We start from the raw sequence: 19,793 nt of genomic DNA, 5'->3' as shown, positions 1-19,793 counted from the left end.
CCCACAGTTCTCTGCTTTCCCCAGGCCAGTACCAGCCACGTAAAACCAGAAAAATAATGGCAGCTGATTATCTAAGAGCTTCCCAGGTGGCGCTAGTGGTAAAGAACCTGCCTGCTAGTGCAGGTAAGAGATGAAGGTTTGATCGCTGGGTCAGGAAGATCCCTGGAAGAGGGTACAGCAATGCACTCCAATCTTCTTGCCTGGAGAATCCCATGGACAGAGGAACCTGGTGGGCTGTGGTACACAGGGTCGCAAAGAGTTGGACACGGTCGAAGCAACTTAGCACACGTGCAGAGCAAAGATGGACACACCCAGTAGAATAAGTGACTTCGGAAAGCTTTGTTTAGCTACGTGAAGGTGGTTGACAAGATCAAAACCCAGTTCCAACCTGTGGTCAGAATCTCATGCGTCACAGAGTGGGACTATTTATTTTCAGAATACTCTTCCAGAAAGTGTAACTTGGTTCCCTGACTCCTGGAATAGGCATTTAAAGGATCCTTTCTCCTCCTCTTCCCTGGACTGCCCTGGTGGCTCAGATGGTAAAGTGACTGTCTACAATGTGAGAGACCTGGGTTCGATCCCTGGGTAGGGAAGATTCCCTGGAGAAGGAAATGGCAACCGACTCCAGTACTCTTGCCTTGAAAATGCCATGGACGGAGGAGCTTGGGGCAGGCTACTATCCATGGGGTCGCAAAGAGTTGGGCACGACTGAGCGACTTCACTTTCTTTTCTCCTCCTCACTCCTCGTAGCTGAAAGTCTTTTTAGCTGGTGGGGGGAACTGAGCCCCATCTGAAGGACCAATAATTTATGCAAAATGGAAAACATGGTCTTCTTCCTAAATAGTCACATATTAAAGACAATGCATGAGAATGTGTTAAATACAAAGCTCGTTAAAGCATGGTTGGAAACAGGGGTAAATGTAAATGTTTGGCAGACAATTCAAACATTACATACAACTGGAGTATCTTACACACATGAACTACTTTCTTCTGTGACATTCTCTGACACTTCCTAGGGATTAACACAACACAACAAAAGACACACAGTGTGCCTATGAAGCTACTCAGCATAGGAATGGGGGCTTTTTAGTCTGATGATGCTTCTTGGAAAGCCTTAGCTTCTCAGAACTCTACTTGTCTTATGAAAGAAATGACACTTTCACACCCCATTCATTCACCAACTGGACCAATGAGGCAGCTTAGGAAAATGGAATACTTACAACGACATGTTCCTTGCTGAACTTTTTCTGGGGGAAAAAACTTTTATAGCAGCAACTGTTGTTTAGTCGCTAAGTCATGTCCAACTCTTTTGCGACCCATGGACTGTAGCCCGCCAGGCTCCTCTGTCCATGGAATTCTCCAGGCAAGAATACTGGAGTGGGTTGCCACTTCCTTTTCCAGGGGATCTTCCCAACCCAGGGATCGATCCCGTGTCTCCTGCATTGGCAGGTGGATTCTTTACAACTGAGCCACCTGGGAAGCCCATAGCAGTAATTACTCAACTTTTAAATACAAGCAGTGGATCTGAAAGCAACTGTCATTAAGACTCCGTAAGTCCTTGTCCACAGTCTAAAGTCCGGCATCCCATGCCTGCGGATGAAAACCTTGGCCCTCAAAGACCACACTGCTTGGTCACCAATGGGCTGCAGCCGTCCTTAGGCAGACTCAGGATCACTGCTTTTATGCTGACAATAATTCAGAAAACAGACACGATAGGTGAGCTTGATCTGAAACTGGACTCACCTTCACTGTGAGTTTTCTTCTCTTAAAAAGCTGACTTGGGGATCGTGTCAGAGTTCCGAAGAAAGGAGTTTTGTAACCAAGCTTCCCTGAACTTTGTAACTTTGCCTTGACCGCGTGCCCTCTGCCCCGTATTTCACATTTCTTCCCACACTCCCTCTCCCAGATAACACAATCATTACAGCCTTAAGAAATCTGATTTATAAAGAGGCTTTTATACAAAGAGTTCACAACCCTGTCACTATACCCATCAGGGGTATTCTCAGCCAAACAGAAATTCAAGTTTTAGAATGACAATGTGGCCATCAATGAACGTCTCTTAGATGGATTACGCAAGGGTAGATGTGATTTACAGTCGAAATCCTGATTCTCTGATGCGTGTGTTTCTTTTTCGCCATTGTGTATGTGGATGGTAAGGACCGAAGGCAGGCCTGGGTCTGCCATGGCTTCCAACCTCCAGGCTTGGGGCAAAGGAGTCAAGGCTGAGGGCACAGGAGGCCGCTGCTGGGAAACGAGAAGGGCCTGCAGCTCTGAAAAGAATACTTGTTTAAATTCCAGGGTGCTTCCCTGGACTCTGAAGAAAGATGATGCCATTGGGGCAGAGAATAAAGCCCTTTTCTGAGCAAGGAGTATAATGCATGACAGATACACTGAAATAGGATATAACCTTCCTATTAATGCGATTCTGTGCAAACGGTAAACCCAAGAGTGCAAATTTGAAACAAGGGCTAGCCCAGAGAATATTACAGTGACTTTATTAACATTCTAATCATTGAGACTTTCAGTAGACACAGGAGAAAACAATTTCTTGGCCAAGAAGGTTTCATTTAAAAACAAATAACCTACATAAAACCGAAGGCAATTAGTTTCAAAATTACTAGAACACAGTAATAATTCAGTCGTTATTTCAATTAACAAATGGGAAACGCAGGTATGCCTTGCTTACCGAGTACTCCTTAAAGGTTGTAATTAAAATGAATTAAATGTCAGATGCCTTAGGAGACCTTGTTAATTAGTGGAATCCTGAGTGAATCCTTTCGTAGAGCAATTATTTTGAAAAGTAAATAGTCATTTCCAGATGAACCTGTTTAATATCTAAATTTGACTATGACTATGTCAGGTTTACTTAAGAAAAACTTTCCTTTAGTGCCTTCCTAAGTTTTTTTTTAGCTTAATTTATATCACCTAACTTTTTTATTGGATTACAGATATACTGTATCTTTTATATACAGTAGTGTGTGTATGTTATTTCCAAGTTCCTACTTTATCCCTCCCCATTTGCCTTCTCTAATATTAATAAACAGAAGGAGAAAGCCCAAAGACAAAATAAAAATTCAGAGTAAAATCAATTATTTTTTTAAAAATGTATTTTGTTGAAGTACAACTGGTTTCCAATGTTGTGCTAATTCCTGCTGTGCCGAAAAGTGATTCAGTTACACACGTGTGTGCATACTCTTTGCCATTATGGTTTATCACAGGATACTGCATATAGTCCCCTGTGCTGTACAGCAGACCTTGTTGTTTATTCTATATATAATAGTTTGTTGCATCTGCTAATCCCACACTTCTAATCCATCCCTCCCCTCCTCTCCCTCCCCCTTGGCAACCACAAGTCTGTTCGCTCTGAGTCTGCTTCTATTTTGTAGATAAGTTCATTTGTGTCATAGTTTAGCTTCCACATATAATGGTATATGTGGTATTTGTTTTTCTCTTTCTGACTGACTTAGTACGATCATATCTAGGTCCATCTATGTTGCTACAAATGGCATTCTTTTTTTTTTTTTTTTTAATGACTGAGTAGAACTCCATTGTAATATGTACCACATCTTCTTTATCCATTCATCTGATGACTGACATTTACGTTGTTTCTGTGAGTTGGTCATTGTAGATTTTGCTGCTATGAACACTGGGGAGAATGTATCTTTTTCAATAATAGCTTGTTTGGATATATGCCCAGGAGTGGGACTGCTAGATCATACAATAACTACTTTTAATTTTTGAAGGAACTTCCATACTGTTCTCCATAGGGGCTGCACCAATTTACATTTCCACCTACAATGGAGGAGGGTCCTCTTTTACCACACCCTCTCCAGCATTTGCGATTGGTCGATTTTTAAATGATGGTCATTTTGACTGGTATGAAGTGACACCTCATTGTAGTTTTGATTTGCATTTCTGTAATAATTAATGATATTGAGCATATTTTCATATACCTGTTGGCCATCTACGTCTTCTTTGGAGAAATGTCTGCTTAGTTTTTCAGCCCATTTTTAAATTGGGTTATTTGCTTTCTGTTGATGAGTTGTATGAGCTGTTTGTATATTTAGAAAATTAAGGCCCTCTCAGTTGCATCATTTGCAGTATTATCTCCAAGTCTGTAGGTTATCTTTTCATCTTATGGTTTCTCTTATTGTACAAAAGCTTGTAAGTTGGATTAGGTTCCACTTGTTTATTTTTGCTTTTATTTCTATTGTCTTGGGAGACCGACCTAAGAAAACATTGGTACGATTTATGTCAGAGAATGTTTTGTCTATGTTCTCTTCTTTTAGTTTTATGGTGCCATGTTTTATATTTAAATCTTGAAGTCATCTTGAGTTTATTTTTGTGTAAGGTGTAAGGATGTGTTCTAACTTCACTGATTTACATGTGGCTGTTAACTTTCTCAGCACAATTTGTTGAAGAGATTGTCTTTTTCCCATTGTATGTTTTTGCCTCTTTTGTTGCAGACTGACTGTAGGTTTAGTGGATTTAATCTCTGGGCTCTCTATTCTGTTCCATTGATCCATATGTCATCTTTTGTGCCAGTACCATACTGTTTTAATTACTGTAGCTTTGTACTGGGCTTCCCAGGTGGCTCAGGTAAAGAATTCGCCTGCCAATGCAAGAAACATGGGTTTGATCCCTGGGTCGGGAAGATTGCCTGGAGAAGAAAATGGCAACCCACTTCAGTATTCTTTTCCTGGAAAATTCCATGGACAGAGGAGCCTGATGGGCTACAGTCCATGGAGTTGCAAAAGAGCTGGACACAACTCCACAACTAAACAACAATAAGCTCTGCTGTATTGCCTTCAGCTATGTTCTCTTTCCTCAGGTGTGCTTTGGCAATTCTGGGCCTTCTGTGATTCCAATAGGATTATTTGTTCTAGTTCTGTGGAAAATGTCATGAGTATTTCATAGGGACACTCATTACATGGGTAGATTGCTTTGGGTAGTATGGCCATTTTAGCAATATTAATTCTTTCAATCCAAGAGGATGGGAGTATCCTTCTATTTCTTTGAATCATCTTCAGTGTCCTTTATTAATGTTTTATAGTTCTCAGCATATAGGTCTTTCACTTCCTTGGTCAGATTTACTGCTAAGTATTTTATTTTTTTAATGCAATTAAAAGGGATTTTTTTCCCCCCCACATTCCCTTTCTGATAGTTCATTAAGTGTAAAGAAACACAACAGATTTCTTAATATTCATCTTGTATCCTGCTACCTGGCTGAATTCATGTATCAATCTAGTAGTTTTTGTGTGGAGTCTTTAGGGTTTTCTATATATAGTATCATGTCATCTGCATATAATGACAATTTTACCTCTTCTTTTCCAATTTGGGTATCTTATTCTTTCTTTTTCCTGTTCGATTGCTGTAGCTAGGACTTCCAATATTATCTTGAATACAGTTTGCATCCTTGTCTTATTCCAGAATTTAGTGGGAAGGCTTTTAGCTTTTCATAGTTGAGTATTATATTGGGTGTGGGATTGTGATAAATAACTTTTATCATATTGGAAAGTATCTTCCCTCTATACTCACTTTAAGAGTTTTTATTGTGAATGGATGCTGAATTTTATTAAATGCTTTTTTTGCATCTATTGAGTCATTGTGTGGTTTTTGTCTTTTGTTACGTGGTATACAACACTGATTAATTTGCATATATTGAACCATCCTTGTGACCCTGGGATGAACCCAATTTGGTTGTGGTGTTATGATCTTTTTTGTTTTGCTTGGCTGTGCTCGGTCTTCATTGCAGTGCAGGAGGGTTTCCTGAGCTGTGCTGCAAGGGCGTGTGATGTATGATCTTTTCTTGTGTTGTGGATTCGGGGTTTGCTCATATTTTGTTGAGAATTTTTGCATATATATTCATCAAAGATAATGGCATGTAATTTTCTTTTCTGGTACTGTCTTTGTCTGGCTTTGGTATCAGGGTGATGGTAGCTTCATAGAATGTCGTTAGGAGTGTGCTTTCCACTTCAGTCTTCTGGGAGAGTTTGAGAAGGATCAGCATGGGTTCTTTGTATGTTTTGTAGAAGTCACATATGAAATCATCTCATCCTGGACTTTTGTTTATAGGGAGATTTTAAATTACAGAAGTCATTTCACTTCTAGTGACTGGTCTGTTCCAATTATGTATTTCTTTTTGATTCAGTGTTGGTGGGCTGCATGTTTCTAGAAACTTGTCCATTTCTTCTAGGTTGTTGAATTTATTGGCATATAATTTTTCACAGTATTCTCTTATGGTTTCTTAGAATTTCTTTGGTATTGGTTATTTCTCCTTTTTCATATCTTATTTTGTATATTTGGGTCCTTGCTCTTTTCTTCTTGGCAAGCCTGGCCAGAGGTTTGTCAAGTTTATTTATTCTTCAATGAAGCAGCTGTTTGTTTTGTTGATCTTTTTTCTATTTATAAAAAAATCTTTTATTTATTTCCTCTCTGATCTTTATTATTTCCTTGCTTCCTTCTGCTCACTTTAGGTTGTTGTTTTTTGGTTTTTTTTTTTCTGTTTTTCTAATTCTTTTAGGTGGTAGATTAGGTTGTTTAAAATTTTTCTTATGTTTTAAGAAAGGCACATACCACTATGAATTTTATTCTAAGAACTGCTTTTGCTGTATCCCATAGATTTGGTTTGGTTTTGCTTTTACTGTCATTTATCTCAAGGTATTTTTTGATTTCCTGTTTGATTTTGTTGTTGACTCACTGGTTTTTAGTAGCATGTTCATTACATGCTCCATATAATCAATTTTCTTATTTTTCTGTGGTTGATTTCTAGTTTCATGCTGTTATGGTCTGAGAAAAGGCTTAGATATTATGATCAGAAATAATTTCTATACTCTTTAAGTTTACTGAGGCTTGTTTTGTGGCCTAGCATGTGGTCAATCCTAGAAAATGTTCCCTGTATACTATACTAAAAAAGAATGTGTATTGTCTTTTTGGAAATAACATCCTGAAAATATCAATTAAGTCTAACTGTTGTATCCTTTAGGATCTATGCTGCCTTAATAATTTTCTGTCTAGAAGATCTATTGATTGAGTGGGTGTTAAAGTCTCCTATTATTGTATTCCCATCAATTTCTCGCTTTATGTCATTTGGTATCTATGTATTTGGATGCTCTTACACTGGGTGCAAATAGTTTGATAAGTGTAATATACTCTTCTTGTATTGATTGCTTTATTATATACTATCCTTCTTTAACTTTCTTTATGGACTTTGTTTTAAAATTTGGTCTGATATGAATAGTGTGACCCCATTTTCATTTCCATTTGCATAAGATATCTTATTCCACCCCCTCATTTTCAATATATGTGTGTCCTTTGCCTTAAAGTGGGTCTCTTGTAAGGAACATATTGTAGGCTCCTGTTTCATATTTTTTATTCCAGTCTATCACTCCCTTGTTGCCATCCATAGTCATCTTTTTGTTGGGCTGTGATGGGTCTTGGTTGCTGCACACAGGCTTTAGCTGGTTGTGGTGTGTGGGCTACTCATTGCAGTGGTTTTGTTGCAGAGCACAGGCTCTAGGCGCATGGGTTTCAGTAGTTGCAGTGCTCAGTAATTGTGGCTCATGGGCTTAGTTGCTCTGTGGCATGTGCGATCCTCCTAGATCAAGCATCAAACCAATGTCCCTTGCATTGAAAGGTGGATTCTCAACCACTGGACCACCAGAGAAGCCCTCCCTTGTCTTCTAATTGGAGCATTTAATCCAGTGACATTTAAAGTAATTATTGATAGATATGTATTTATTACCACTTAAAACCTTATTTTCCAGTTGATTTTTGTATTTTTTTTTTTCTTTTTGTAGTTTATGATTTCCTTTTACATTATGCTTGTGTTCTCTTCTTTTTGGTTTTTGTAAATCTACTGAATGTTTTCATTTGTTGTTACCTTGTTTTCCAAGTAGTTTAACCCCTTCCTACATCTACTTGCTTTAGACTGGTAGTCATATACTCAAACACATTCTAAAAATATTTACATTTTATTTCTCTCCTCCCCCCACATCTTATGATTTTGATGTCCTCTTTAACATCTTCATGTATATGCTTTTGCTATTCAGTGTGGCTGTCACTGCTTTCACAAAAACTTTCTGATCTTTAAAACTGGCTTATTTAAGTGATTTACTTTTCCAATTGTGATTTTCTCTTTCCTATATATTCTTGTTTCTTTTCTATTTACAGAAGACCATTCATTATATATTTTAGGTTAGATTTAGTATTGCTGTATTCTTTTAGTTTTCATTCCTCTGAGAAATTCTTTGTCTTCTATTCTAAATTTTACAGGGTAGAGTACCCTAGGTTGCAGATTTCCCCCATGTTGCTATTTCCTCTGGCCTGCAAATGTTTCTGTAGAGAAATCAGCTGATAAACTATTAGGTGCCCTTGTAATTAACTCTGTTTTTCTGTTACTGCCTATTTAGAATCCTCTTTTTAACTTTTGTCATTTCTATTATATCTTGGTGTAGATTTGTTTGGGTTCATGTTATTTGGGACCCTTTATGCCTCCTATACCTGGATATCTGTTCCGTCTTTAGGTTTGAGAAGTTTTCAGCCATAATTTCTCTGAATAAAATTTCAATCCCCCTTTCTCTTTTTGCTCCTTTAGGGATCCCTATTATATGTAGATTGGCATGCTTTATATTTTCCTATAGGTTTCTTACTTTGCTTTCATTTTTAATTTTTCATTTGGCTTCTTCTGAGTGGGTGATTTCTATTATTCTATCTTCCAGAATATTAATTCTTCATTATGCAATCTGCTATTCATTGCCTTTAGCTCAGGTTTCATCTCAGCAAATGAGTTTTCTAATTTTTCTTGGCTCCTCTTTATAGTTTCTAGTTCCTTTTTACCATAATCTGAATTCCAATTGATAACTCTTCTTAATTTCTTCAGTATTTTCACTATCTTCTTTTAACTTGGTGTCTATTAAACTGAACAGTTTGTTTCATTGTTGGTTCTTTCAGGGGGATTCTACTGATCTTTTAATTGGGAATGTTTCCTCTGTTTCTTCATTTTTATTTATACTTCTCTTACTCTATGAATTTAGGAGAAATAATTATCTACCATGGGCCTGGAGGGCTATTTTTATGTGGGAACATCCTCGTGTAATCTGTGTAGGGTTAATATTTTTGGTGCAAGGGCTGTTTTTAGTATGCATGCCTGTTTCCTCTTTGCTCAGTGTTTGTTGGCTGTAGAGTAGAATTGATTCTTACAGCTCAACTCGTGAAAATCACTTCTCTCAGCTTTTAAACAATATATTTTAGGATTTTCCCCTTAATTTAGGTAGTTGTGTGAGGGCCCTCATTCTGTAGGGTGGCCACATCCTGCTGTGACATCTGGTAGCACCATGACCTAGCCCTACCCACGCCTAAAGAAATCAGCCAAGGCAACTTCTCAGCTTTAATATTTCTAGAGAGGTTTTTCTAGGAATTTGAGTTTCTTGATGTGCATTTGCAGCTTTGGAACCATATGTGGCGTTTTTATAGATACTCTCTAGTTCTACAAAGTCCCCAGATCCCCCATGAGAGGATTCCATATTATTGGGGTCCATAGGTTGCTGAGCATTTCTGTAGTTCTTGGTTTATGACAATTACAATTTTGGCTCCACAGCTAGATAACTGTAACATATAGCTTATCAAGTCGACATTTTAAAACTCGGATGAAAAGAAGATTTTGTTACTTTTAAACCTAGTTAGGTTCCTGGGATAGCTTTAAAAAAACTAGGAGAATGAAACTCACAGGCACTTTGGGAAGGCAGGGATGACTGTCCCCTGTTTGGGTGCCAGGACTCTCTGCTGGCCTGGCTGTAGAGGTAGATGTCCTTGTCCCCATCAGTTTCCATGACTCTCTGGGGTGCCTTTATACCTTAGGTAAGGAAGGACAGGGGAAAATAACCTCCAAAAACTTATTTTCTATCTGACCCTAAAAAAAGAATCCATCTCCTATCGAGGTATTGCTACTATTTCCTGATTACTTACCACGTGCCAGGGAATACTGCCAAGTACTTTGCACAATACAGTAATGCAATGAAGATGTTATTATTAAGTCTTGCAGGGACTGACTCAGGAAGTGAAATATTTTGCCCAAGGTATGAAACACTAAGGGGCAGGGGGAGGATGAAAAGCCACGTGTGCTCTCAGATGCGACGCCTTGTGCCTCTGTCTATCACACAGTGTGGCAGACCACTCTGCTGCTGGTGAAATCCCACTGAGAGGGGAAATGAAGACTCAGGGTCCTTGGTGTTTCCTTCCACCTTCTCATCAGGTGCTCAGCCTGTCTGAAGCAGATTCAGATGCTCCAAATCACCTCTGTGTAGCCAGTCAGTCTTTTCAAGCACCCACTGAACTCAGTCCAGTGTGGAATCTGGATTAAATTCATCCTTTCTGTCTTCTTTTCCTCAAGCATCAGTAACACAGTGTGCTCCATTACAGGAACTTTATTTACAATGAACTTAAAGCCTGTAACAGTGGATATATGCTACCAATCCATCTTATGACTCAATCCCCACATCCTGCTTCTCATATGTCAAGGGGGCCATCCCAATGGTTAATGGATTCTCCATCCATACTGCAGTAAAACTTGCTTTAAACAAGTGGTTTATAACCTAGAGCTCCTTTTAGGATTTTCCTTTCATGAATCTTAGGAATCACTGTAATGTTAACATCCAACCGAGAGTGAATGCATTTTTTCCTTTTCCCCTATTACTAAAGACAGGAAGAGGATGTTAATTAACCCCTGGGTTCTGGGGTCCTCAGGTTTGATACTATTGCACAGGTAGCTATAGACAAGTTGTGATCCTGTAGTTTTGATACTGATTTGTGATTCATCACATAAACCAGAATAGTCTGAGAGTCAAACATTCTATTTCTAGAATTTCAAGCAGTGTCAAGCTTTCTCATCATTGCTCTCCAAAATGGCATCTTCCAAAGAGGTTTAAAAAAAGACAGCTCTTGAAGACTGTCACTTATAGAGTGTATCTGGGTAAATATTTTAGACATTATCAGCCAACAGTCAGAAAATTAAAATAATGGAATGAGGGCCACAATGTTACGAAATAGGAGGATATGTTTAGAACACAGGAACCAATTAAGGATAACCCACTTAAGTGGAACTGTCAGGTCATTCTGATTTGAGGGTACTTGGCACAATTTTAAACAATGAAAATGTCACCCCTCAGTGAGCTGGGCAGGCCCCCAGCTTGGGCTTGTCTGCAGCAATTTTAAAGGACAGAAGTGGCCGCATCTCTTCTGTGCCTGGAACCAGGAGCTCCAGGATGTTCCAGTTAGGAACATCAGTTCCAGTTGGCTCCTCGGATGTTCCAGTTAGGGAGGGGAAAAGACTCTTATTCTTGGGAAAGATAAGGTTTTGTGCTTAAAGAAGAAAACCTTTGTATTCAACAATCATTATAAAGATTACAGGGGTCTCTAACCCACAGGTCATGGACCACATAAAGAGACAAACCTCTGTATTTGACGATCATTACAAAGATAGAGGCTAGAGCAGGAATCGGGCTGTACAGCAGGGGAGGCTAGAGCAGGAATCGGGCTGTACAGCAGGGGAGTGGTGGGTGAAACAGAAACCACCCCCTGAGCAGCCCTGGTCTGTGGGAAAATTGTTCTCCATGAAATCCAGTCCCTGGTATCAAAAAGGTTGGGAACTGCTGGACTAGAGCAAAATTCTAAGTAGCCACATCAAGTACAAAGTATATTAACAGGGCTAAACTGATTACCCGCACCTGCCTCCCCCCCACCACCTCCCGCCACTGAGGATTTTCTGTTTGGCCCCACAGCCTAGTTTTCCATTCCAGAATATGGGCAGGAGAATGGTCAAGCGTTAACCTGGATGATGATGAACTGCAGCTCACCGTGGGAAACACAGTGAGTGTTACTGTTGAAGGAGAAAATTTTTTTCAGAATTCTTTACAGAAACAAAGACCATCAAAATGTGGAGAAATAGCACAGATATTTGCTATAACTCAGGGGGCTTCCCTGGGGGCTCAGTTGGTAAAAAGTCTACCTGCAATGCAAGAGACTTGGGTTGGGAAAATCCCCTGGAGAAGGAAATGGCAACCCACTCCAGTATTTTTGCTTGGAGAATTCCATGGACAGAGAAGCCTGGTGGGCTACAGTCCATGGGGCCGTAAGAGCTGGACATAGTGACTAAAGCACAAAGGACCCTGAAGCAGGTGGTGAAGAACAGAAGGAAACATAGGCTCACACACCCTGCACTGAGCCACTGTCCCTGTAGACCCCAAGAAGACCAGGCCACAGGCTGTTGCCAAGAAGAATTCATTCACCAATTACCAGCTTTGTTTCTCTTCATAAGAAAGATATTCTTTGACTCTGTTCTGTTACTCCAGTATCTTCTGTTACTGAAGACCTGATGGGATTTGTCACTTTCCCAGATTGCCTTACTTGAAAATGGCCTCACAGGGAAGCGTATTACCATCTTCAATTATTGGAAGGATAGCTGTGAGAACATATGGCCCATCTCTCTCCCTGGACCCACCCCACTGCCACTATCCAAAGGAGTTTTTATTTAATTCTGTGGGAGCACTTGAATTTATGCCCCAATAAAGATCTCTTTTGAAAACTACAAGTCGAAGCCACATCTAACAGTCACGACATTCTCTGGATCCCACGCACATCCTAAAACTGGAAAACTTGTTTCGTGGCCACAGAACCAATAAAATATATGACTTCATTCGAAAGGCCTGATTCTTAAAAAAGGAAAATAAAGTAATTTCAGGTGTTTATAAAAAGTCTTTATGATTGGAGCATTCTATAAACACTGAATATGCTCTAAGAAGGTTCTCTTGTGTTGTAAGAAATTACAGCTTAGACTGGAGTACCAAACCTTTCATTCTGCTGTGAGATTTGCTTTCTGTTTCAAATTTAACTCTTAACATTTTTCTTTTAGGACCAAGGTCAAGATAGGGCCTCTTAATATTTATGCTCTTATTCGTCTTCCATTAGCCACAGTGAAAACAAGCATCGCCAGTTTCCTACCTCAAGACTTGGTTACATAAATAACTGGGTGTGACCATACTGGATGAGTCAACCAGTCAGTCAACAAACAGGACTCCCCATTATGTGCCAGGTGGGAGCAGAGTTCTACAGGAAAAGTTCATGTGGTCACGTTCCCGATGAAGAGAAGGACTCTAAGCTTCAAGCAACATCAAATGTACAGCTGGGCCGAGCCAGTCCTGTAACTGCCCAAAGTACTTGCTAAGAGTATGGTACCTCTTACTCACCTCTCCTTACCTCTGTTTTTTGAGGAACACCATCTGACATGAATAAAAGAACCAAGGACTCTTGACTCCACCAAGAATTCCCCCAAATATTCTACACCCGCTTCTGGGTACAGGGACTTCTGGGCTTGTGCCTTAGTGCGTGCGTGCTAGTCATATCTGACTCTTTGAGACCCTATGGACTGTAGCCTGCCAGGGTCTTCTGTCCATAGAATTTTCCATGCAAAAATACTGGAATGGGTTGCCATTTTCTCCTCCAGGGGACCTTCTTGACCCAGGGATCGAATTCGAGTCTACTGTGTTTTCTGCAATGGCAGACAGATAACTTATTGCTGAGTGACCCTGGAAGATTGTAAAGAGGAAGGGAACATGCAGACCTGCAATTTCTGGGGAGTTTTTATGTCCTGAGCAAACAGCTGGAGGTGGGTCTTCTCTCAGGAAAGCTTTGCTGCAGTGAGGGCCCTGCCTGGACAGCTCCGGCACAAAGTGCTACCTGGGGTCCAGGGCCTTCGGCCACCGCTGCCCTTCACCCTCCCTTTTCAGCCCTACTTCACCCGCCCAGCAGAACTGCGTTTTTCTCATCCTCCCGTGCCTCTGCTCAGGTCATTCTGTCTGGAATAGCCTTCCTTCTCATCTCTCTGCTCTTCCCATTCACGTGTACACCCTCAGCTCATCTGAAATGCCATGATCTCCATGAAAGCTTCTCCTGCCCAACAAGAAATTTTTCTTCTCTGACCTCTCCTCTACATGACCTCCCACATTTTAACCTCCATAGTTGTCTTCTCTTTTCACCTGTTACCTTCCCTGCTGCTGCTACTGCTGCTAAGTCACTTCAGTCGTGTCCGACTCTGTGTGACCCCATAGACAGCAGCCCACCAGGCTTCCTCATCCCTGGGATTCTCCAGGCAAGAACACTGGAGTGGGTTGCCATTTCCTTCTCCAATGCATGAAAGTGAAGTTGCTCAGTCGTGTCTGACTCTTAGTGACCCCATGGACTGCAGCCTTCCAGGCTCCTCCGTCCATGGGATTTTCCAGGCAAAAGTACTGGAGTGGGGTGCCACTGCCTTCTGCTGCTGCTAAGTTGCTTCAGTCGTGTCCGACTCTGTGCGGCCCCATAGACGGCAGCCCACCAGGGTCCCCCATCCCTGGGATTCTCCAGGCAAGAACACTGGAGTGGGTTGCCATTTCCTTCTCCAATGCATGAAAGTGAAAAGTGAAAGTGAAGTTGCTCAGGTGTGTCCGACTCTTAGCGACCCCATGGACTGCAGCCTACCAGGCTCCTCCGTCCATGGGATTTTCCAGGCAAGAGTACCGGAGTGGGTTGCCATTGCCTTCTCCAAAAGGGAAAGCTACTGGAGTCCAAAATCATCATTTCTGGGGTTACTGATGGTGATTCTAGCATGTGTAGTATGTGGCCCAATAACTCCATGGTTTGAAGCAAAGCTTTACACAGCCTGGTGATTACAGAGGGGTGCCCTGAGGCCACCTGGTGGGAGCAGAGTGGATAGGACTATGGGGAGAACCCCAGCCCTCCAATCTGTCCTTCAGTCAGACGGGTTTTGACTGTAATTCTTTTATTTCTTGTGATTCATATAAGTTTTCCTTTAAAAAAGAAGGATTCTCCCCCTGGATCAGATATCCTCAATATGAGGATTAGGAGAATATGTTGCCTCACCAATTTAGGGACAACGCCCCTTGTCAGCTCGGAAGTAGTTATGGAACGAGAACGACACCCCTTTTCCCTAGGCAACATCATTCTCCTAAAAGAAAAGGGGGGAATGAGAGAGTCAGTTCCTAGGCAGGTTGATAAGAAGTCTAGGGGTCCCCAAGGAGAGAGGGGTCTGGAATTCTCAAGGAGGAAGAAAGGACAAACTTTTTTCTTTCTCCACATTCCTTAGGATTATATAACAATAATGTATCCTGCCTAAGGACAGTCTTTGGATTAAACCTTCTGTTATCTTAAAATGTTAATTATGGGAGTAGACCTGGTCTTTACAAGGATGTATCTTGCCTGAGGACAGTGTTATCTTAAAATGTAAATTCTGGGAGTAGGTCTGATGAGGTCTTTACAACCTCCAGGCATTCTTTGGATTATATAACTTCATTGTTAACACTATCAAGCGGGTACTCTTTTTGCCCCCTTCTGATGCCTAAGTCAGAAGCTTTCTCTATCTCCTTTATACTTTAATAAAACTTTATTACACACACACACACAAAAAATAAAATAAAAAATAAAAAAGGAGGATTCTGCTAGAGATAGAAAAAAGGAAACCACTGCCATAGATACTATCAAATAAATGAACAGAATTATATCCAATGCCTTGGGCGCTTTTCCCCTTCAGATATAATGAAATCCATGATAAAAAAAAGTGAGGCAAGGTTCAGAGTGCCTGTCAATCAAAAACATGGTCAAAACAGAGGCCCTTTCTCCTCTCCTATATGATCCTTTTCCATTCAGATGCCTTCTCAAGCTCTGAGTGAGCTGTGTTTGAGGTGGTGAACAAAACCATGTTGGGCCTGGTTCTGCTCTGAGCATCACACCTGTGATGCTCTGATCTCAATGCATGTGGGTGAGCACACTCATGATGCTCTGATCTCAATGTGTGTGCATGAGCATACCCATGACACTGTGATCTCAATGAGTGTGTGTGAGCACACCCATAACGGTCTGATCTCAATGCATGTGGGTGAGTACACCCATGATGCTCTGATCTCAATGAGTGTGGGTGAAGACACTCAAGATGCTCTGATTTCAATGCATGTGCATGAGCACACCCATGATGCTCTGATCTCAGTGCGTGTGCACATCCATGATGCTCGGATCTCAATGCGTGTGTGTGAGCACACCCATGACACTCTGATCTCAATGTGTGTGCATGAGCACACCCATGATGCTCTGATCTCAATGAGTGTGGGTGAGACACTCAAGACGCTCTGATTTCAATGCATGTGCATGAGCACACCCATGATGCTCTGATCTCAATATGTGTGTGTGAACACATCCATGACACTCTGATCTCAATGTAACTTCGAAGAGAGAATTACAAATCATGCTGACAGACATCTCTTGCTCCTTCTCCCCCACCAAATAAATCTATTCCTTCAGTCTAAGTGGTGCTAATATCACTCTGCTGCTCAGGCTGCACATCTCAGAGTGTCTCCTGATTTCTCTCCTTCACTACTCACGCCCAATTTATCAGTAATACTGCTAGTTGCATCTCTGAAATGTTCCCAAGCAGCTCATTTCTCCCTGCCATCTGCTGCTACCGACGGCTGGAGCTCAGGGCGTCATCATTCCATACCTGTTACCAAGTTCATACCTTTTCTCTACTCAGCCTTCTGCCCTCTCCTCCCTATTATCTGTACTCCAGGCAGCATGTTTAAACCTCTCTTAATAAAACTCTCTTGAGTTTCTTGGGAAGATTCCCCTGGAGGAGGAAGTGGCAACCCACTCCAGTATTCTTGCCTGGGAAATCCCATGGCCAGAGGAGCCTGGTGGGCTATACAGTCCATGGAGTCGCAGAGAGTCAGACATGACTGAGCAACACACACACACACATTTCTCATCAAACAAAAAGTTAAACTCTAACTCCCAACTGGTAAAAACAAAAAACAAACAAATCCACCAAGTATTTCTGTTTCTCTCCAAATTCAGCAAATTGCTCATTCTGATCACCTTGCATTGGGGAGTTTTCCTTTCTTTAAGAAAGAAAGTAAATTAGCAGAAGACTGAACTGGCCCATCACCCCCAAAACAGAAAGGACTTACGGCTTCGGATTTGGGAGGCACTGGAGGCGGAGGTAGGGCGATCTCTGCAGATTTCACTGCTGCACTCAGCGCTCCGGGCACAGGAAGGGGAGAGGTTGCACACTTGGACCGGACAGAACCTCGAAACTGGTCGCATCTGCTCTTCTCGCTCAGGGAGCGAGTGAGAGGCTGATGGCTGGGCTTGCCTTCCTCCAGCCACAGCTCTTCATAAGGAAGTTCTGACTTCCCTGCCACGCCTGCAGATTCTTCACCAGCTTCTGGGAAAAGGTAGTCGCTCCCGCTGTCCCCTGAGTCCTGATAGGGTAGGATGTCGTGAGGAAAGGGGGCCCACTCTCCTCCCAGGTCCCTGCAGCCGTGGAGGTTCACCTCGCTGTTGCCATGGAGATTGTTGCCATACACACAGACCGAGAGCCGGTGGAAGGACTGGGTGAGCTCATCGCGAGCATAGCTAAGGGAATTGGGCACGTGGTTGTGGCCGGCACACCGGCCCTTCTTGGGGCTCTTACAGTCCTCGTTCCAGTCGGTTTTCACGTCGCGGACTGCCCGTGAATACTCATCGATGTCGAACTGTTCTTGGCAGATACCCAGCCAGTGATGGACCAGGGTTTCGGGCCATCCCTCTCCCTTGACCAGGTGTTCTGGGAGGCTAAACTTGGGGACGGTCAAGTGCAAAGGGAAGTGCATGGGGAGGATCTTGTTGTTCCGCAGCACACAGCAGACCACCACTGTCTTGGTCTGGATGTTCACAAACTTGTAGCGGTGCCCCTCGCGGATGAAGTGGAGGTCATATGGGTTTCTGGGCGGTGGGCTGGGCACAGTCACGTTCACGGGGAGCCTGGTTTTCTCCACGATGTTGCGGATGGTGTGCTCGCCCTCCTGCATCTGAAGCTCCAGGGGGCTCCGGGTGCTAAACCTGCCCTTGCACTGGAACGGGAGGCTGATGCTCTCGTTGGTCCGGTGATTCATGCAAATGAGGCAGGGCATCTTGCCTTTTCCCAGCTTGCTGATGGAGTTGAGTTTCCCAATCTTTTTGAAGATGGTGTTGAGTCGCGACTTCTCCTTGAAAGTCTTTGCATAAAGGATTTCTGCCTGGCCCATTAGAGTGAGTTCATCTCCCGTACACAGGGTGATGTTGTAAACTTCGGTGTCTTCATTGCATTCACCCGAAGCAACCTACAATAGGATAAATCAAATTTCAGGGTTGTTTTCTTCAGTTTATTCACACGGAGAAGTAGAAAACTTGATATTAAGACAAGTTGCATGCACAAAGGAAAATGCTGTTTTTAATACTAAATTTAGACACTCCATTTCTCCTATAATATGTGGTTAACAATAACAGGATGATGTTATTTTTTATACTTTTAAAAACTTTTTAAAAACTTTTTTTCCTGAAGAACAAGGTACTTTGTATTCCCTAGTAAAATTTTGAGAAATACAGAAAGTAAACATAAAAAGAAAGTTAACACCCACGAGCCTGATGACTATGGTTAATGGTTTGATAAACATGCTTCTAGTTTCTTTTTCTATGTATTCTACCATGTAGATAATTATTTTGAGACCTTAATTTTATCACTGTATCTTTTTCAATTATACAAATACTTCCATGAATTCCATGAATACTAATAGGTAGAAAATAGGTAGAAAAAGTAGAAAATATCTTTTAAACTATTAAAATTCTACTAATTTTTTACCTTTAAAGTTTTGCTAATTTTATTAAATTTTCTAAAGTTGGGACAAAGGACTTAAGAAATGTCTCATTTCTCCTATTCTTTTATTACACAAACTACTTACATTCACTAGAAGAATTATTAGAAAATACAGATATAAAAATGAGCCAATTCTATACAACCTGACCAATCACTAAAGATAACTTGTTAACAATTTTATAAAAACAGAAAGAAAAGACAAGATGGCAGAGTAGAAGGACGTGAGTACAACTTCTTATGAAACACCAAAGTCACACCTAACCGCGAATGGTGGTGGTGCTGGTTTAGTTGCTAAGTCGTGTCCGACCCTTGCAACCCCGTGGACTGTAGCCCGCCAGGCTCCTCTGTCCATGGGATTTTCCAGGCAAGAATACTGGAGTGGGTTGCCATTGCCTTCTCCAGGGGATCTTCCTGACCCAGGAATTGAACCGGTGTCTCCTGCACTGCAGGCAGAGTCTTTTACCACCTGAGCTACGAGGGACCATAGGCTAAAAAAAAACCCCCAAACACTGGTTCATATATACACTGGAATACTAATCAGCCATTAAAAGGAATGAAATAATGCCATTTACAGCAACATGGATAGACTTGGAAGTTATCATACTAAATGAATTAAGTCAGACAAAGACAATTTATCATATGATATTGCTTATATGTGGAATCTAAAAAAACACGTGCCACAAATGAACTTATTTATAACACAGAAACAGACTTAAAGAATGAACTCATGGTTACCAGTAGGGAAGGGCCAGGGGTGAGGGGTCGGGCAACTGGGAGGTTCAGACTGACATGTGTACACTGCTATGCTGAAAATGGATAACCAACAAGGACCTGCTATACAGCACAGGGAACTCAGCTCAATATTCTGCAATAACCTGAGTGGGAAAAAAGAATAGATAGCATGTATATGTACAACTTAATCACTTTGCTGTACACTTAAAAGTAACACAAAATTGTTAATCAACTCTATTTTAATATAAAAATTAAAAATTCTTGAGTGATGTTTTAAGCAAAACTAATTTTACTATGCTTATTGTACCAAACTCAAAAATTTAAATTCCTGTTCTAAAAAAAGAAACAA

The 19,793-nt window shown here is 41.4% G+C and overlaps 1 protein-coding gene across 2 annotated transcripts in view; it reads right to left on the bottom strand.

Annotated features, from left to right (window-relative positions):
- Window positions 1–19,793, bottom strand: part of GAREM1 (GRB2 associated regulator of MAPK1 subtype 1) — a 237,759-nt gene that overhangs the window by 12,610 nt on the left and 205,356 nt on the right. For both annotated transcript variants that reach the window (XM_055559423.1, XM_055559424.1), the window contains exon 4: window positions 17,007–18,179. In XM_055559423.1, coding sequence (XP_055415398.1) covers window positions 17,007–18,179 — 1,173 coding nt within the window. The remainder of the gene's footprint in view (window positions 1–17,006; window positions 18,180–19,793) is intronic.

Source organism: Bubalus kerabau, chromosome 21 (genome assembly GCF_029407905.1).
Source record: "Bubalus kerabau isolate K-KA32 ecotype Philippines breed swamp buffalo chromosome 21, PCC_UOA_SB_1v2, whole genome shotgun sequence".
Taxonomy (NCBI): domain Eukaryota; kingdom Metazoa; phylum Chordata; class Mammalia; order Artiodactyla; family Bovidae; genus Bubalus; species Bubalus kerabau.
The sequence above is the reverse complement of the archived record's forward strand: the minus strand, read 5'-3'. Positions and strand labels throughout refer to the sequence as shown.